A 21,058-nucleotide genomic window follows, 5' to 3' on the forward strand; every position below is an offset into this window, starting at 1 on the left:
AGTCTGTCCTACTATCTGGCTATTTTATCCCTTTATATCTACCATACAGTCACGCATACTTTTGGAAAATTATGGCAAACTGTTTTTTTTGTATTTCTCTTATATTTTGCCCTATTTTTATTGTTTAGACTCCACTAACTACCACATTATGCTTGATTCCCTACTTAACTGATATCTTGTTTGACCCTATTATTTGATGACGATCAGCAACTTCATTCTTTTGTGTGACCGACTGAAGTGTGCAAACTGATGCTGTCATCTGAAAAGTGAAAGTGAAAAGTCCCATCCCTCCATGCCCAAAGCAGACAAGGGGGTGGAGCAATAGAGCTGAAGAAGATCTTTGTCTCATCTCCTTCTTTTGACTGAATTTTTTCACACTCAAAATAAGGTCTACCATACGGTTGAGAAATCAGTTAATTAAAGTCTGGACCTTCTTGAATTATTGAACAATTGGTTTTCCCCATGTGTAAAATGTGTTCTGCTAATAATGACAGATAATAGGGAAAAAAATGGCTTTAAGATATAGATATAAGAACATTTTATGTAAAGATAGTTTGGCTTCCCAAATAAAGCAAATAAAAGAGGGAGCATGCCCTGCACTCTCAAAAAAAGAGTAAACAAAATTGTACCTTTCATTCACTGCTATAGGAGCAGACACACACTCACACACTCAAGTGGCTATATATCACTGGGGTGGTTCCCTTAAGGGTACATTTTTGTACCTCTACTTAAAACAATGATATAATTGTACCCCAAGTACCAATTGTGTACCTTTAAATGTATAGTTATGTTTTGTTCCCCAAGGAACAAAATTATACCTCTACTTTTTTTTCTGAGAGTGTGTAACCCCGTAAATGTTCACTTTAAACCCCAAATGTTCAAACAAAAACAGCAACAAAGACACACACACACTCCACCACACTCTGGAGTACTGTACTGCCACTTTGTTTCCCCACAATTTTCCCATTTTAACGGCACTGGTTTCATCACTAAATTTCACTTTCAATTTAACAGGTACTTTCTCACTTTGCTGTAGTTTCCTAAATGTCACATGCTTTACAGAAAAGCAGCAGCCTTCAGATCACATTTAGATAGGCTGAATTGTAGAGAGTTGTAGTCTGGGTAGATGTATTTAAGACCACAGCATAGTGAGCAGCGTTCTTTTATCGGTCAAGTTATTCATGAATCCAAAACACGTTTCTTGTATGATATTCATCAGAGAGCTTTCATTTGCTGTTTGGAATCCGGATTCATTTCAGGTTTGTAAGATTTGACTTTGTTACAGTTAGGGAAGAGTGGGATTATACCCAGAGATATAATTTTTTACAATGTACAGTGCATGTGCAATTCAATTGTTTATAGTTCATGTTAGGTAATAATGCATTAACTAACTAATATTAACATTTACAAGTTTTTATTAAATAATGTATTAGTATTTGTTTAAATTAACATTCATCAACCTTAATGAATGCTTTAGTTTTAGTGTTTGTTAATGTAAATGGATGTAGTACTGGTTGCTGAGATATTATTTTAGATTAGATTAGATTCAACTTTATTGACATTACACAAGTACAGGTACAAGGCAATGAAATGCAGTTTAGGTCTAACAAGAAGTGCAATAGCAGCAAGTGCAGGATATACAACGGTTGCATAAGTGCAGGACATGGATATGTACTGAATATATATAGAAATGGTTATTACTATAAACAGAATTTACAGGTGAATATGTACAATGAATATAATATACAGATGGCTATTACTATGAACAGAATTTACAGGTGAATATGTACTATGAATATAATATAATATACAGATGGCTATTACTATAAACAGAATTTTACAGATAGATGTATACAATGATATGTTAGGCTAAGATGAGCAGTATAGCAGTGGATTAAGGTAGTGCAATAAAGTATGGACCGAAGCTATCCGAAAAAAAGTGTAAAAGTTGCTGGTTCGATCCCAGCGGTCACCACCAGTGTGTCCTTGAGCAAGGCACTTTACTCCATGTTGCTCCAGGGGGATTGTCCCTGTAATAAGGGCACTGTAAGTCGCTTTGGATAAAAGCGTCTGCCGAATATATAAATATAAATAAAAGTGCCATGGAAAGTGATTTTATATTACAGTTAGAAGTATGGTGCAAAATGCATATGTAAACAGTTGCAACAGTTGGCAGTGCAAATGAGCATAATCCAGTTAAGGTATGGATTATGTCCCTTTTAAGATATTTATTTTAAGTTAAATGATTGTTTAAATGATCAGCCCTTGGTGGCGCCCTCAAATTGCAGGGCTCGGGGGAATTGTCTGTATGCTATGCCTCTGGTAACAGGGTGAGTTACAAGGTTATTATAGTTAATCTAAGTGTTTAGTCTATTTGATAAAGTCTTGTTCATGTCACACGTATTGTTTGTAGTTCTTATATGGAGTCCCTAATTTAACTGAAACTGAAAATAAAAATAAAACATAACAAAAAAAAATAAAAATACCATAGAAAAAAAAACTAAAACAAAACAGAAATGATTTTTTTTTTTAAATATTCTTTGGTTTACAGCTTAGTTGTTTTATTTGGACATAGAATAATGGGATAACAAACAAATAGCAGCAGAAATGAAAAGGGATGATGAAGTTTAGCTCAGGGCTGCTCGGAAACACAGAGTGGACACAAACCTTTGGAAATGTTGACAGTAAGCCATGAAAAAGTGGAATGTGTGACTGTGTGTGGGGCCATCGATGCAAGAAGCACTGCTTATATCGCTTAAGACAGGATGAGAATGTTTTTTTTAGTAATAGATTAATACTCAAAAAAAATTATCAGATGTAAACAAGAAAGTTCTTCATAAATATTCTGATAAATATGCATTGATTTCAGGAGCTTGAAATTTGAGATGGCATATTTTTTTGTAAATTTGTCTCTTTAAAGCAGGGTCATTGGCTTGAAAGAAGAAAGAACAACCTTGAAAGAAGGGAGAACAATCCGAAAACCTAATCATTTAAGAAGACCTGAGTCATATACTTGCGATTTAAAATCGAACAACATGGGTAAGAAATGAAATGTATACTATAACAACGATATCCTATACATGCAAGTATATTTGATTTAGTATATTGTGATTTGAGGATGAAAATTCTTTTGTTTATTTTTTATAAAATGTTACATTGGCAGGAAAAGAAGCAGCAGCACCAGCAGCAGAAGAAGAACCGAGGGGAACTCTTCCATCACCACAAACATTGACAGTTGCAACAGTTGTAGTAGTAGTAGTAGGCTATGTATTAATGTCAACAGGAGGTGAATCAGTAGTAGGAGCAGCAGCAGGAGCAGCAGCTGGAGTATGCATTTTAAAATCACTGTGGGAAGAAGAAGAAAGAAAAGAGCCAGTAGCAGTAGCAGTAACAGCAGTAGCAGGAGGTGTAGCAGGAGCAGCAGCAGCAAAGTTACGATCAATGGTATTAGCATACTCGCTAACAGGATCAGCAATAGTTGGAGCGATAGCAGGAGCTGCAATAGTAGCAATAGCAAGAAAGCCATTACAAGAGGTTATAGAAACAATACAGTGGTTAATAGTTATCTTGAAGATCGGTGTAGTTTTTCTAATCACAACGTTAGGAACAATTGTAGTGACAATTGGAGGAATACTATTCATTTTGGCAAAAAATGTAATAAAGTGGGTAACAGATATAATAAAATGGACAGTAGCCAAAGTAAAATCAGCAGTACAATTGATTAAAGAAGCCGCAAAAACATTATTCAACACATTAGCATCAATGGGAGGATCAGGTTTAATAGCAATAGCAGCATCATTAGGATTAGCAGTAGCAGCAGCATCAGGATTAGCAGCAATAGGAACCTCATTAGCAGGATTAGCATCTGGATTATTTGGGGGATTACTTGTGTTAGTAGGCCTACTTGCAGTAGGAGCAACAATTTTTGGATCGCAAGGGATAGGACAATCACAAGGACAATCACAAGCAACAGATGTGGTGTTACCAATTGGTGTTTTGCTTTTTGTTTTAATTTGTTTTCTTGTTACCTCAGTGGGTGTGTGGCGATTTTGCGGTTTGTTGTTTTTCTCGCTTTTCCTATGGTTTCTGCTGCAAAACCGCTCTGACAGGAACTGATCATTTTCACCAAGAAGGCCAGCATAAAAGCCAGTTGATGGCTCAGAAAGAAAGATGAGAGACTCCCTGCAGCAGTGTTACTCATTGCGCGGCTCGCACCAGCTGAATCTGCGGCTCACATGGCTATACATAATACGGTGAAATGATCATTCAGTAAATACATATATTTCATAAAAACAAGCAGGGCTATAACATAACCCATTCAAAACTCAAAGTGTCTGCTCTATTACAAATCATTTATATAAAAAAAAATACCTCAAAACAGCGGCATTACAAGATGGAAATACAGACTAGAAAGGATATTTAAACTTGCTCTGCCCTTACGCCCATGTCTCACTGCGGAGTTGTCAGTTTTGGCTGTTTTTACAGCTTTTAATGGCGAATGTGCTCTTATAGATCAACACGTTCTCATGAAATGCGTTTCTCTAACACTATTTGTATTTATCGTGCAATTTATACGCCAAAATGACTTTTTACGTGCATATGATATTGTCAACTAGGTGTGGGTTAACTCACTCCCAAACATTTACTCTTTGTAATCTTGTACCCGGGAACAATACAGGTCGACACCATTGTGACTAAAAGTTTACTAAAAAGTATTTCCAAGTTCTTCTCTTTTTCTTTCAAGGTTTATTGGCAAAAGACTTACAGTATGAAGTGTGGACTGGAATATCTGTTATTTGTAAAAAAAACATTAGATTCTCCATTGAAATAAGATATTGTAACACTTATCTTTTGACTCCTTATAGTCAAATACATTACAGAATATCCATTAAGTCAATCGGCCCTTTCACACAGCAATCCCGGTAAATTACCGTAAAAGTACCCGAATGGCTTTACCAGCAAATACACAAATATGCTGTTCACACAAGCAACATAGTTCTAGCTTTTTAAGAGATCATTCACACATCAGCACCAAAATACCAGTAAATTCTGTGATGTCAGTCATCAGAAACGATCTCTAAACGAAACGCTGTTTCACTATCTGTCCAGTTTGACGACATTTTCTGACGTCTGAGTGTCAGGCAAAAGGGATAATTAAACAGAACACGTTTTTGCTCTTAAAAACACGAGACGCGCTCAATAGTATCCAACTGCAGAGCTGCAGTGCTGATGAATGGAAAAGAAGGCTGGGTCTCGAGCGTGACACGTTGAAAAAGTTGACATGCCGCAACGGTCAATGACCACCTAGTGCATATTTACATAGAAAAACTATTACAAAGCGTACTGTAAACATCGAGGAGTACTACTGGGAGTTTATTCACACACAGCATCATAACGGTAATTGTCATAACTTCCCATATTTTTGAAAAAGTCCTCTTCACACATGATCTCTTACCGGTAATTTACCAGTAAAGACTGTATGTGTGAAAGGGGTTAATGTATACTTTTAGCTCTCCCAAGTCTTGCGTCAAATGTCTTCTTTTATACAATAGCATATGTTCTATACCGTTTCTTCCTGCTTACAGAAATCACATTTCCCTGTGTTTATCTATTTTGAACAGCAATCTATTTAGTCCAGTGTGTCCAAGCCTATATCTTGATATTATTATCCCGTCTCCCTTTTCTCGCTTCCTCTCTTTGCCGCCATTCCTTCAATCTCTTTTTATTAATGCTCTTGACTTTGCCCTGCTGATGCTAACGGACTAACTGTCATTGTGATTACTTTTAGTAACTTAATTTGCTACCTTGTCTGCCATTTCATTTCCTTTGACCCCAATGTGAATTGTAAACCCATCATTTGTTTTCTGTATAATGTTTCTCGCATCTCTATCAAAATGTCTGGTCTTCTGGTGTAAATGACTGCACTGTAAATGTATTAATGATGAGCTTGAGCCTGAACAAATGATTTCTCTTAGTGGTCTTAAATCCTAGCCTGGTTAAAACCAGACCATTCTCAGTAGTAACTAATCTAACAAATCTAAATTTGCCGGAAGTTGTCTGGGTTTTCCCAGGCTACTTAAATCCTCTATCTACCATACTGCTAACATTATGGCAAGCATTTCTCCTGTGTAAAATGATAATACCTCAATTAAACTTTTCCCCATTTTGATATGAAATTCTGGAACAATAAACACTGAATCTTCTTTGATGCATCTGGGTATGACTGTGAGTTGAAAACAAACTCCTTATCCTTGTCTTTCTTTTCTAATATTGTGAGATCTACTATGGCATTATCCATGGGTGCATTGATTGAAATGGTACTGATAGAATGATGTCGTGTAATTGAAGTATTTCAAAATCTGTCACTTTTTGTTCCACTGTCCACCCAAAGCTTATTGTCTTGTAAATTGACCCAATATCTCAGCGATAGCTGTGTTTTTCTCGCATTTCTACCTGGAGTGCCTTTGTTTGGGTTGTTTTAAATGCTCCTGTACATAACCTTAACGCCTGATATTGTATCATATCTAATTTGTTGAGAGATGTGTCTACCTTTGACACATACACCAAAGTATTTTCTTCAAGTGTAAGGCAGTATTTGACTCAATCCAATAATTTGAAGCCATCCAAATGGTGCAGGTATAATGACAGAACCTGGAAGTCACTGCTGGTTCATTTGAGATTTTCCTATTGGGTTTTATAATGGTGTTTTTCAATTTATGAATAAACATTGATGTTTTGTTCTATGTAGACTGGCACACACATTCACACCCCAAGTTGTCTTATTTAGTGTGTTGTTAGAAAACTGTACATAACTGCTTCAAAATTTGCGTTTTCACTATGGGTGTGTGTAATTTACGTTGTAGAACAAAACGTCAAAGTATAGACAAGTTATGTTTACCACAGGCTTTATTTCACACATAAATCGAAAAACCCCTTTACCCCATAGGAAAATCTTAAAGGAACCAGCTACAAATTCCGGGTTCTGACGTCATACCTATATTCTACACGAGCAGACTGGGAGCGGCCTTGGACATGAACAACCCCAGTGCATTATGAGTGTTGAAATCTTACTACCTTTTTGGAAAAAGAAAAAAATCAAACCGGCCTTTTTCTTTGTTTTCTCTAGTCAGGTAGCACTGATTTCATAACTTTTTTCAACTTTCTACTGCAAAGATAGCCAAGTTTTATTAAAAGCCCTTTTTGCAGGCAGTGAATTACCCAATTAATTGTTGTTTATGTCTTTGAGGCCACATCCACACAAAGCTAGAGCTTTCCCTTTCTAACCTCCCCCCCCCCCCTCGTCTCAAGAAATACACATGAAACGTCTCGGGTTATGACTGTAACCCTTGTTCCCCGAGAAGGGAACGAGACACTGCGTCGTCGAGTGACGACATTTTGGGAACGCCCACAGCGTTGCGCGTCTGAAGTATGAATGAAATCAAGCCAATCTGATTGGTGGTGCGTCGTGACGTAGTAGATGACGGCATACCCGGAAGATACAAAAGGGAAGCTGATGCAAACACATACAAGCACTTGCGATGAAGCGAGCGCTCTAGCCGTGATAGGTGTGGCGACGAGACGCAGTGTCTCGTTCCCTTCTCGGGGAACAAGGGTTACAGTCATAACCCGAGACGTTTCCTTTTCGAGGGAACTCGCACTGCGTCGTCGAGTGATGACACTTTGGGAACTGTAAGGGAAAGCTACAATATGAGTATAAATGAACTAACGAAAACACTTCCTGAATTATACACCCACACTCATGTTAAACGACATCCTAAGATGACGGGGAGAAAAGGAAGGAAGAACCATAAAATATGGAAGAATCTGCAAGAGCCAGCATCGTCTGTACAAGAGTAACTAAGATGACAAGATATCGACACACTTGATTTCCTTTGCAGACAAACTAGACTTCCTCTTTGGAAAGAACCCAGATTGCTTAACATGTAAACAGTTCGGTATAAATACCCCTGTATTTTTTCTGTCGGGGTGCATTCCTTTTCGATTTCTTTTGATTGATGTACCATCATTGAGAATTACTCTCTCTCTGTATTTTTATTTGCATTGCTCTGCTGTATCATTCTGACTTGTATTGCTCGGATGAGAACAAGTTACTTTTTTACATCTATTGCTTGAAACTGCATACAAGGTATTTTAAACCTTTATATTGACCCACTCATTCATGATTGTCTGAGATTGGATAAGCTGAAGTATTATAACCTGTAACCTTTTATTATTTTGCTAATTACTTTTGGATCATTGTTTAACCAGTACTTTTATCTTTTGTATAAATAAATTTTCATTTTATAAAGGAAAAGTATTTTTCAGTTTTTTACCTCAGCTTATAAAGTCAGTTGCATAAAGAATAGATAGAGCATTTTTATCACATCTGACACGGCCAAGGGGTCAAGCAACCATCGTTGAGAAAAACCACCGGGTGGTGAGTATGGTCTCATTACAAGGGTTATTGACTGTTTATTGATTTTGTATTGTTCATTAAGGGACGAGATGTTCATATCACTAGATTAATGGTATGAGATAACGAGCTAGTGTAGGCTTAGACCTAATACTGACCTGACAGCACAAGACTGCTTATCTGCAATTAATATAATTGTATCTTAAGGGTTAATCAGGAACTGGGATAAATACCGGATCCCACTACAGAACGTTAATACCCACTAGGCCACACCGATATCACCCCACGTCCCAGTGTGAAGCTGGAACCCAGGCACACTCAGGACACAAGCACTCGAGCACCAGGCATCACCGGGAGGTGCAGACTGTAAAATCTTATGAAGGTGTGCGGGGTGGCCCACCCGGCCGCCTCGCATACCTCTTGAAGCGAGACGCCAGAAAGGAGGGCCACTGAGGAGGCCATGCTCCTGGTGGAATGGGCCCTCACGGCCATGGGCGGAGGCAAATTGCGCACCCTATAAGCCGCGGCTATAGCCTGGACAATCCAATTACTGATCGTCTGCGTTGACGCAGGCAGCCCCTTCTTGGGTGAGCCAAAGCACACCAACAATTGGTCTGACCTTCTCCAGTGGGAAGACTTCTCCAAATAAATACTTAGAGCTCTGACCGGGCAGAGCAGATGAAGTTTCCCCTCTTCCGCCGTCAGGTGGGGAGGGGGATGGAAAGCCTGAAGAACCAGAGATCGGGCTCCCTGAGATGGAACCTTGGGTATATAACCCGGTCTAGGGTGAAGGATGGCCCTCACTTTGCCAGGGGCAAACTCCAGGCAGTTTGGCGTGACCGCCAAGGCCTGGAGATCTCCCACTCTCCTAAGAGAGGTAATAGCGAGGAGAAAGGCCACCTTCAGGGTCAGGTTATTTGGCTCAGCCAACTCCAGTGGCTCGAAGGGGGCCTCAGCCAGCCGTTCAAGAACCACCGCCAGGTCCCAGGTTGGGACTCGAGCGAGCCGAGACCCACGGAGGAACTGTACAACCAGATGGTGCTTCCCCAAGGGTCCATCACCTAGAGGTGCGTGGAAAGCCCCATGGGCAGCCACGTACACCTTCAGGGAGGACGGGGTAAGACCAGAGGAGAATCGATCTTGGAGGAACTCCAGCACTGAAGCCACTGGGCAGTTAACTGGGTCCACCTCACGCTCTCTACACCAAGTGGAAAATACGTTCCACTTGAGGCTGTACAGTCTCCTTGTGGAAGGAGCCCTGGAGCTGAGTAAGGTCTCGACCACCTCTGCTGACAGGCCCGCTTCTAGGTACCGAGCCCCCTCAGGGGCCAGACCCAGAGGCTCCACAACTCTGGCCAGGGGTGAAATATTGTTCCCCCTGCCTGAGAGAGCAGATCCCTCCTCAGAGGGATCCGCCACGGAGAGCCGTCTAGCAGAGCTATGATGTCCGAGAACCATACTCGAGTGGGCCACCGGGGTGCTACTAAGAGCAGGCTGATGCCCTCCCGGCGGACCCGCTCCAGAACTCCCGGGAGCAGAGCGATCGGGGGAAATGCGTACAGACGTAGCCTCGGCCACGTCTGCATCATGGCGTCCAGCCCTAACGGAGCTGGATGCCTGAGAGAAAACCACAGTGGACAGTGGGACGTCTCTCGAGACGCGAACAGGTCCACTTCCACTGGGCCAAATCTCTCGCACATGGCTTCCACCACCTCTGGGTGGAGTCGCCACTCCCCGGGCCTCAGCTCCTGCCTCGACAGGATGTCTGCTCCCTGATTTTGGTCCCCAGGGATGTACATCACCCTGAGAGACGATAACTTCCCCTGGGACCACAGGAGGATTTGATGCACAGAGGGCGCGACTTCAAACCCCCCTGACGGTTGAGATACGTGACAACCGAGGTGTTGTCTGAGCGTATCAGGACATGGTGGCCGCGGAGGTCCGGGTAAAAGCTCCTCAGAGCTTTGTAGACCGCCAGCATCTCCAGGCAGTTGATGTGCCATGAAGAATGCCGGGTCTCCCACAGACCGCTCGCAAAGCGGCCGTCCATGACTGCGCCCCAGCCAGTGAGGGAAGCATCTGTTGAAACGGCTCTCCGGCAACATGATGCTCCCAGCACTGGTCCTTGGGACAGGAACCAAGAACCTCAGGAACTTCCTGTGACATGGAAGGATGGAAATATGGAAGTATGCGTCCTTTAGATCTATCGTGACGAACCAGTCCTCGGACTGGATCTGACTCACGATGGCTGGAATTGTAAGCATCTTGAACCTGAATCTCCTCAGAGACCGATTCAAGAGCCTGAGATCTATTATCGGACGCAACCCATCATCTTTCTTGGGAACTATGAAGTACCGGCTGTAGAACCCGGATTCCCTGTCTGCCAAAGGAACCCGTTCTATGGCTTCCTTGGCTAACAGGGCTTGTACTTCTTGTTCCATAACCCGAACCTGCTCTGGGCCGACCACAGTCCGGACCACCCCGTTGAACTTCGGGGGAGGAGAACTGAACTGAAGTCTGTAACCCAGCTCTACAGTCTGCAGGACCCATGTAGACACACTCGGAATGCATAACCATGCGCCAAGATAATCTACTAAGGGAACCAGCCTCTCGAGGCTGGCCTCGGGTGTTAACCGAGACTCGTTCCCGACCCCCTGAAGCGCCCGCTGAAGAGCAAAAGCTGGTATGTGTTTGCATCAGCTTCCCTTTTGTATCTTCCGGGTATGCCGTCATCTACTACGTCACGACGCACCACCAATCAGATTGGCTTGATTTCATTTATACTTCAGACTCGCAATGCTGTGGGCGTTCCCAAAGTGTCGTCACTCGACGACGCAGTGCGAGTTCCCTCGAAGGGGAACCACTGAAACTGACTCAAAACGATGTAGTATACATGCCAGACCAGTATGTGGCGCTGTAATTCTTCCACAGAAATGCACTAAAAATGGAGAAGAAGAGTTGTGGCTAGATGGGGTACAGCTATGGTAGGAAGTGAGGCAAAATCTCACAATAAAATAACAATAAATAAATGTGCTATTTACCAGATTATGTTTTATTAACCCCTACACCTACCCCGACCCTAAACCTACCCTTACAATAATGCAAATACAGTAATTAAATGACGCAATATTGATGTGCGTATGCCCAGTGGCCATAACTGTATCCCTTCTAGTCTTTATTGTGCGGGACGTGGAGTGATGACATCACCGTTTCACAAATATGGATTGGCTGTACACATGAAAACGCAAAGGTGTCGGTTTCAGATTTATCCACTCTGGGACCCGGTTTAAAAAAATACCGGTTTCAGGCTCCTAAAACGCTGGATCCGTCTGGACAAAACGCTGATATTATAAACATTTTGACGTATACAGCTAAACGTGTCTCCGTGTGGACGGGGCCTGATTCTATTCCAATACCCACTTGCGATTTCTGCACTTGACCACTTGTCTACTTACATGATGTATTTATTGCATTTTTCCCAAGTGGGTGTGAAGACTGCAAGTGTTTGTAGATCTTTTGATTCCCCAATGGAACACACTCACAACATAAGTGTTGTAAGATTGCAATTATAAAATAGATCATTCTAGGTCTTTATAATATATTGGCTGAGCCATATTCAAATCCATTGTAAAATACTCTAAAGGCAGTTTCATCGGATGCATGCGTGTTACCACGGTCATGTGCCTGGCCCGAAGTTAACTTCAGGTCTGTGTTTGTTTATCGGTTTGGCTAGTGGCTAGTATGCCGCACTTCTCTGTTTTTTATGTTCTATGGTAGAAATGCATTTTTGACGTACTGTTCTTGGATAACATGATATAAATATTAACGATCAAGCAGAGAGAATACTACACCAGCGCAAAAACAGTGTGTGACTCACCAAAAAGCCTAGAAAGCTTCATATGCAGTCTGACTTGTGTCTTCTGTCCAATGTAATTTACTACTAATAAATTACTTTAGTAAAGTAATAATCTAAAGTAGATAATAATCCACTGCGTTTACACTTGGCATAAACATTCGATCACTGGATCATCAGTCAATAAGGACACGGCACATTTACATTTGTTCACATCAAGTTGTCTCTGTATCTGGATAACTGATCGAATTTCTGTTTCCAGCAAAATATTTAAATTAGGTATGTAATAGGCCTTTATCACGGAGTGTAAAACAATGTTCGCTTTATCCTCTATCAATGGCAGTGCTCGTAGAGAAAGTTTTTTTGTGATTTATTCATTTTTTGTGATGTATTCATATACAATCAATCTCAAATAGGGTACTTAATCTACCAGTTTAAGGCCCCGTCCACACGGAGACGCATTTAGGTGTATACGTAATTTTTTTTTTATCATATACGCGTTTCATCCAGACGGATGATTGGAGCCTGAAACCTTTATTTTTTGAGTAGAGTGGACATTTCGTGTGTACAGCCACTCCGTATATTTTGTGAAACGGTGATGTCATCACATGACGTCCCGCTCTGTAAAGACTAGAAGGGATACAGCTACGGACACTGGGTATGCGCACATCAATATTGCGTCATTTAATTACTGTATTTGCATTATTGTAAGGAGGTAGGTGTAGGTGTTAATAAAACACAATCTGGTAAGTAACAAACTTATTTATTGTTATTTTATTGTGAGATTTTTCTAGCCACAACTCTTCTTCTCCATTTTTAGTGTATTTCTGTTGCAGAATTACAGTGCCACATACTGGCCTGGCATGTATACTACATTGTTTTGAGTTGGTTTCAGTGGTTTCGTGTGTACACAGATATTTCTTGAGATGAGGGGAAAAAAAGATCGGGTAGGGAAAGCTCTGGCTTTGTGTGGAAGTGTTTCCCAACATTAATCTTATATGATGAAACAAAGAAACATGTTATTCCGACGCATTGCTTGATAGAAAGGAGAATGCGCAAACATTTATATAGGCTAACGTTTTGCATAAAATGGCATTACACAGTCCTTAAGGGGGGCGTTTTGTGCAGTAACGTTTGATTATGTTGTTGCCATTGAAACCGTCTATAATCATGCACTTGTGACCTTATTACATCAGAATTACTGTACCAGGGCATCTGTGTTGCTTGGCAACCATTCTGTATACGTAGGCAAATCCATAGCCAAAGACTTTTGCCTCAGTTGGTAAAAAAAAATTAACCAAACACCAATGAGTATTTCGGTTAGTGTTGAGAAAAAATACATTGCAGAGGAGGCTAGCCTCATTGTAGATTATGTGATACTATACCATCTACCTTAAAGGAATAGTTCACCCAAAAATGAAAATTCTGTCATTAAATACTCACCCAAACCTGTAAAACTTTTGTTCATTTTCAGAACACAAATTATATTTTTAATCAAATTTGAGAAATTTCTGTCCCTCCATTGACAGCTACCATATCCTTGAGGGATAAAATTAAAGCATTTGCACTGAGCACGTTCCATTGAAGGCACTCATGGTGATACATTCGCAGTAAGAGGCTCTGTTATGGTTTGATTCTCTCTAGGAAGATAAGACTCTAGCACTTGCACAGAGCGATGTGTCCACTGTGGGAAGCTCCACACATGCTTGCCTCTCTCTTGAGGCATGAAAGTCAAGGGTCTGCACTTCGTAGTTCGTGTCCCATGGCCGCGGCAGGGCGGGATGGAGTCTGGGGATTGTAGGCGCAGCATTGGGAAGAACCTAACGAGAGTTTCCCTTTTGGACTTTGATGGTCCCGTTAACACATTCTGTTGACTCTGTTGTACCTATATCTACTAACTCTCACAGAGTGTTAGTAGAGGGTTGGGGATAGAATAAGTTAACTTATAACTTACATGACATGTTACTTATAGTTAGTATATTGTTGAAGAACCATCACAATAAAGAGTTTTATTAAGCAGACAGTCTTACTCTAATGAGAGTTAGTTGCCATGTAGTTGCAAACTTTTAGTTATCAGAATGTTCAAAAGAGACCATCAAAAATAAAGTGTAACCATTGTTTTTATTTTGGTTCAGGAAGCAGCTCTGTGGCCGCTTCCAACCTGACTGATTAATGTGATGTGTCAAATTCTGAGGAATTGATTGCAGAGAGAGTTGAGGCGGGTGCTATTAATAATCTGCCTCCTCCGCTGTATAAGTTTGTGAGCCTTTTATTCCTTCTATTTCTCCACATTGAAGTGTCAAGCTAATGGAGGAATTTATATTCAGCTCGTATAGTCTCTCCCATGTATTCAAATTATTTGCATGTGAAGAGACTGTGTGAGCAACGATGTGTGAGGATGCCCCAGTTGAAAAGCAGCTTGCTATCTCTCCCTTGGTGTTGTATCCTCTTTGAAGGCTCCCGTCTTGCCAATGGAGCGAGCATGTTCAGCTCACAAGGAACCTGAATGTGCTCACTGTGATGGGAAGCAGTGAGGGAGCACTCTTATGGCTTGACATTTTTTTCTTATGGGAAGCAAGTCAGGTGTTTGCGCCTAATAATTTGCGCACAAAAAGTACTCTCAACACTTCATAAAATTAAGGTTCAACCACTGGAGTCACATGGACTATTTTATCAATGTCTTTACTACCTTTATGGGCCTTGAAAGTGTTAATTAAATAGCTGTCTATGGAGGGGTCAGAGAGCTCTCAGATTTCATCAAAAATATCTTAATTTGTGTTCCGAAGATGAACGAAGGTTTTACGGGTTTGGAACGACATGAGGGTGAGTAATTAATGAAGGAAATTTCATTTTTGGGTTAACTAACTCTAACCCTTTAAATTCCTTTTAGGGTTGAGCAGAGTGAACGGAACTATGATGGGCAATTCACAAAAGTCCCTTTTGTTTAATTTAACTAAACTGTTGTTGGGTCTGGAAGAAAGGATATATGCTCCCCTTTGGCGGGGTACTTCTATAGGGATGATCAGTGTTACAACCGATGAGTTGTGGTGTATAGCCGATGGCGTCCCACCTTATCATTGTAACATTCTAAAATTTAACCATAAAATTAAGCTCTAGCGTACGTTCGGCCAGGAAGATTCAATGTTACGTCACTTATTACAATCAGACCTAACCAATCATGTCCTAATACATGATTGGTTAGTACAATTTCTTTCCACTGTTACGCTGATGACATGCATTATAGTTTTTAGCCCCTCTGAATCCAGGACACAAAATAATTTGGATATTGAGCATTTAAATCCTTTTTTATTCTCACAAGTGAGAAATCTGGGTGTGGTAATTGACAACTGCCTAAAATTCGATTAACAAATTAGCTCTGTTGTAGGCTCAAGTTTTTTCTATATTCGTTCACTTTCCAAAATTAAATCTTTTCTTTCTGAAGACTCACTAAAGGTTGCCATCCATGCCCTCATTACATCTCGGCTGGACTATTGCAACTCACTCTATTACGGCATTTCTAAGTCCCAAATTTCTGGGTTGCAACTCGTTCAAAATGCTGCAGCTAGGTTCCTCAAGAGAAAGAATTTTTTTTATCATGTCACGCCACTTCTGAGATCCCTACACTGGTTGCCCATCTAGTTCAGAATTGAGTTAAAAATATAACTATTAGTATACAAATCACTAAACCACCTGGCACCTCTCTATCTGACTAACCTAATAAACCTCTATACTCTGGCGAGAGGACTTAGATCGGATGGCAAATTCCCCAGAGCTCACTTAAAGACAAGGGGAAATAGGGCTTTTGAAGTTATGGAACAATCTTCCGCTCTCAATTAGTACTGTGGCCACTCTATCTGACTTCAAATCTAGTCTAAAAACCCACTTGTTCTCTTTGGCTTTTAACTTATAAGTTGTTTTAAATTTGATCTCTTACATTACTACTATTATAAATATTTTTTTAAAAAATGTTTTTACTTGTTTTCACTTGTATTTTACTGTTGTACAGCACTTTGGTCGGCCTGCGGCCGTTCTTAAACGTGCTATATAAATAAACCTGAACTTGAACTAGTACTCGGAGTATAAAAGATCGGTACACATGTCTGAGTTCGCAGATGCTGACGCCAACATTTACCTCCATCCTCCCCACCACCACCAGGATGGTCCCTGTCTATATCTCCCAGGGGTTCGGCTGAGCCCCTGCCTTCATCTCCAGGCTGGAAATGCAGAGTCCGTTACCCCAGAGACGGGAGCTACAGACGGGGCCTACGCCAAAGAAACTCTAAATTTAATACTTGCTGGTCTGTTAATAAATTTGTTACTTCATTGTACTTCATCTGGTCTCCCGAGTCTTTCTGGTAGAACTATAGTGAGTCCTGGAGAAGTGCTATTCTCCTCTAATCACTCTGGGGTTGTTCAAATGGAGTAGAAGCTCCCCTGTGGTAGGCTGCTCCCTTAGTTGTCAAATACTGGTAAGATATGTTGGGTATTTTCCACTTAGAGCTCTGCTCTTGGGGCCATAAAGGGCTGAGGCTTGTTCCACAAGGGAGGGAGGCAGGTGTAACAGCCGGGACTCCCCTTGCTGTAGAGCAGGGTTCCTCAAATCTTGCCTGAAGGCCAATGCCCTGCAGAGTTTAGCTCCATCCCTGATCAAACACAACTGAGCAAGCTAATCAAGGTCTTCAGGATCTCAAGAAAATCACAGTAAGGCGAGTTTGATCAGGGCTAAACTCTGCAGGGCAGTGGCCCTCCAGGACTGGATTTGAGGAACCCTGCTGTAGACCATAGAAGTTTGGGCATCTCTCCTAGTATATTGGCTTGGGGATGGTCACAAAGGGGTCCTGACTCCGGATTGGTAATTCATAGAGTCAATTTATGTTATGCCTACTCCGTTTGTGCATATTCACAGCCTAGTGAGGCAGGCATTCCCCCAGCATGGCGTTATGGGTATTGGTTCCTCATAGCGTCAATACCAAGATGCTGTGTTGAAGTTCCACTTCAAAAAGGGAACGTCTCAGGTTATGACTGTAAGTCTGTAACTCTGGTTAGCTACTACGCCATGCTGAGGTTTTCATGTTGGGTTGTTTTCATGTTTTTTTTTATACTAAATTGTATATTATATCCCCTACCCATCACAAAAAGCTTCCAGCATTTTTACATTTTCCAAAAATGGGCCGACAAGATAAAAACATTTCTGGTATTACTATCCTTAACACACATTAAGCATTTATCTAAATGGGGACATTGCATATTGTTTTTATATACAGATAATTGTACATTTTTTAACCTAACCTTAACCCACACCCTAAACCTACCCATCATAGAAAACCTTCTGCATTTTTTAATTTTTAACAAACCTTAAATTACTTAATTTTTATACCAGCTTAACTAATGTCCCCAAAGGGAGGTTTTTGTAGATTTTGTCAGGTTTTGCTGTCATTTTACAGGAAACCCTTTGAAGTTACATAAAACACTGCTAAACGTGATAAGCATTTAAGTATATGTTGTCTGAGTAGTAATTTTTTTGGTTATAAATTCATTTTTGAAAGTGTGTAACTTAGGCCCTGTGAGGTCTACACTCTAAAAAAAAAGGTTCTATATGGCACCAAAAATGGTTCTTGGCTCGTAATCATAGGGGAACCTTTTTTAGTGCTATATAGCACCAATTTTGATGCTTCAGTGGTTCTTCAGCGGTTCTTCAGAGGTGCTATATAGCACCTTAGTCAAAGAACCGGTGAAGAACCTCTGAAGAACCGCTGAAGAACCACTGAAGCACCAAAATTGGTGCTATATAGCACTAAAAAAGGTTCCCCTATGATTACGAGCCAAGAACCATTTTTGGTGCCAGATAGAACCTTTTTTTTTTAGAGTGTAGCACCCTGCAGACAGTTTGGGCTGTTTCCATTAGATTCCAGAAAATACTGGAAAAAAGATTTTTGTCTGGATCATGTTCATGTTGTATGCAAGATTTATTCAAATGAATCTGAATGGAAGAATATGAACTCCCTCCAGATCCATTTGAATAAATTTAGCATACAACATGATACAGACAAAATTATTTTTTCCAGTATTTTCTGGAATCTAGTGGAAACACTATATGGGGGGTTATTACATCAAAATTGTGTATTTAGACCACTGTATGTGGGTATGGGAAGCTTTTCAATTTGGGTAGGCCAAATCCAGGCGGAAATCCCAAAAATGGTCCCAGAGCTTAATTTGTTCCAAAAATATGAAGTACTGTAGGTACACACGCACAATGGGTGTTTGCAAGTTTTAAGTAGTCTAAAACAGAGCACAAACATATGCATGCTTAAATTTTTTTTTATAGATACAATATATAATTCTTTTATTTAAGATCTGAATTTGAAAGACAAAAATACATGGTATGATTGAAACATATCTTGCACTACATCATAATGTTTTGCACAACAGGCATCACATGTGCAGTAAATGAAAGTTCAATTTAAATATTAAATAACTGATGACAAAAAAAAAGTAAATATGTAAACACTAAGCTAGTAAGATATTTGTTTTTCTATTGCAACACTTCCGATTAAAGTGGTTTGGTAACAGTACAAAGAAAGAAGTCATAGAACGAAACTCATTTTCTTCCAGTTGTGGTGGAAAAACACAGTGCTCTTCAAACATTTTGCAGTTATTCAGTTACTTGACTTTTGTTTAAAAAAAAAAATGGTCCATGGATTTAGTTTTTCTGCCTCGTGTCTGCTCACGCCATGCCAAACATCTGGAAATAAGCCTAAATCAATTCCCAACCATCTGTTGTTTTAAACCAAAGCACTGACGATTCATTGGTGTGTATTTTTTAGGAAAGGGGCATTAATGTGAACAGTCCTTCTGTTCATATGGGTGTGCGTTAGTAGGCTTCTCTATTTTTAATTCCCATACAAGCAGATGACAGATTTTTTATTTAGTAAGGCCCCTATGCTGGATTAAGATCAGAATAGACTATACTAGATTGAATTAGCATCTGGGAGAGAAAGGTGGGTCGGCAGGTGATTCTGTGAATGACTTGAGCTCATAGGCAGCACCACTGTCCACTTCCATAGATTTACGGGAGAAAAGGAGCCGGATGTCCCGATGGAGGTAGATCTTTCCAGATTTGGAGCTCTGGAACCTGAGAGACAGATGAATAAGAGAAAGAAAGGGCAAACCGTTAATAGAAGTAACTAGTGTCATGCATACAACAACTGATCAGACATATTTTGGTAACAAGTCTTTAAACCACTAGGTGGCAAATACAGCAAGCTAACAACAGTATCTCTGCCTTCCTCAAGAGGGCGTTTGATGGCTAAGAATCCTTGGTGAAGTCTTATCTCAAAAGGGCAATTTTTTTGTGGAGATATTATAGATACTATACTTAATTATTATACTAAAAAGTATCATTGAATGTGTTTATTAAAAGGGTTGGTGCCTGACATACAATTACAAATCTTTAAATAATGGCTAAGTGGCCCTAAGTGCAAAAAGCGATAGATGCTATTTTTACACCAAGTAAAAATTAACAGTATTTTCTATGCACCAAGTATAAATGGTTCATAGATACTATTTGCACCTCAGTGTATAATACAATGGACTCAATCGCCAATTATAACCCTTCCAAAGAAAGGTAGTCTTCAAAACTACAGAACAATCATTCTGATCAGCCACGCTAGTAAAATGATGCACAAGATCATCTTGAACAGACTACAGCCTCAGGTAGAGGCAATTATTGCTGAAGAACAGGTTTCCGCAGAGACAAGTACCACTGAACGAATATTCAACCTCAGAGTCCCGTGTTAAAAAAGTACTCGCAACACCAACAAGACCTGTATCGTGTCTTTATAGATTTCAAAAAGGTGCAAATCTACTTTTGCTAGTTTAACAACACAAAAAACAGTCCAAAAAGGATGTTCCTAGTCTCTTAAAGGCTTAGTTCACCCAAAAATGAAAATATTACTCACCCTCATGTCGTTCGACACCCGTAAGACTTTCGTTCATCTTCGGAACACAAATTAAGATATTTTTGTTGAAAGCTGATGGCTGAGAAAGGCTTCAGATAGGTCTCCATTGGCATTCAGTACATTTACACTCACAAGATCCATAAAAGTCACTTAAAACGTCGTTACAAAGTCCATCTCACCACAGTGGCTCTACAATAATTTTACGATGCGATGACAATAGATTTTGTGCGCAAAAAAAAATCTAAATAACGCCTTTATCCAACTTGTTCTTATCTTCCGTGTAGGCCTCCACGACGCATGCGCGAGAATATTACGCAGATCCGGCGTTCGGACACATGACCCAGAAGCGATTTGTTTACAAGCAGAGGAAGACGTGCGTATCTAAGCTGTTGAATTCTACATTGATCGTGCTTTAGGTCTCGGCGTAGTGCTCAAATGTGACTAAAGTGTGCATTCCATGGATTCCCGAACGCCTGCGCTACGTCATATTCTCGCACATGCGTCGTGGAGGCACACACTGAAGACAAGAAGAGGTTGAATAAAGTCGTTATTTTGATTTTTTTTGCGCACAAAAACTATTGTCGTCGCTTCGTAAAATTATTGTAGAGTCACTGTGGTGAGATGGACTTTGTAACAACGTTTTAAGTGCCTTTTATGGGTCTTGTGAGTGTAAATGTACTGAATGCCAATGGAGGGCTATCTGAAGCCTTTCTCAGCCATCAGCTTTCAACAAAAATATCTTCATTTGTGTTCCGAAGATGAACGGAGGTCTTACGGGTGTCGAACGACATGAGGGTGAGTAATTAATGACAGAATTTTCATTTTTGGGTGAAC

General features: G+C 40.4%; 2 protein-coding genes across 4 annotated transcripts in view; one reads left to right on the top strand and one right to left on the bottom strand.

Moving 5' to 3' along the window:
• The first annotated feature begins 1,083 nt into the window (after nt 1–1,083).
• On the top strand, nt 1,084–6,208 carry LOC307132067 (uncharacterized protein). 3 transcript variants are annotated; one of them, XR_013817252.1, is made up of 3 exons: nt 1,084–1,259; nt 2,921–3,039; nt 3,164–6,208. XR_013817252.1 is itself a non-coding variant. In XM_079826214.1 (2 exons), the coding sequence occupies exons 1-2, from the start codon at nt 3,036–3,038 to the stop codon at nt 4,114–4,116; spliced, it is 957 nt and encodes a 318-aa protein (XP_079682340.1). In that variant the 5' UTR covers nt 2,939–3,035; the 3' UTR covers nt 4,117–6,208. The 3 variants fall into 3 exon arrangements, 1 of the variants encoding a protein (XP_079682340.1); XR_013817253.1 differs by having other exon boundaries at nt 2,924–3,039; XM_079826214.1 differs by lacking the exon at nt 1,084–1,259 and having other exon boundaries at nt 2,939–3,039.
• A 12,360-nt stretch (nt 6,209–18,568) lies between these two features.
• Nucleotides 18,569–21,058, bottom strand: part of atosa (atos homolog A) — a 59,254-nt gene continuing 56,764 nt past the window's right edge. The window contains exon 12 of the mRNA XM_079826076.1: nt 18,569–19,398. Within this exon, the coding sequence (XP_079682202.1) occupies nt 19,245–19,398 (154 nt within the window). The 3' untranslated portion in view covers nt 18,569–19,244. The remainder of the gene's footprint in view (nt 19,399–21,058) is intronic.

This window comes from Gobio gobio, assembly GCF_949357685.1.
Source record: "Gobio gobio genome assembly, chromosome: 9".
NCBI lineage: Eukaryota > Metazoa > Chordata > Actinopteri > Cypriniformes > Gobionidae > Gobio > Gobio gobio.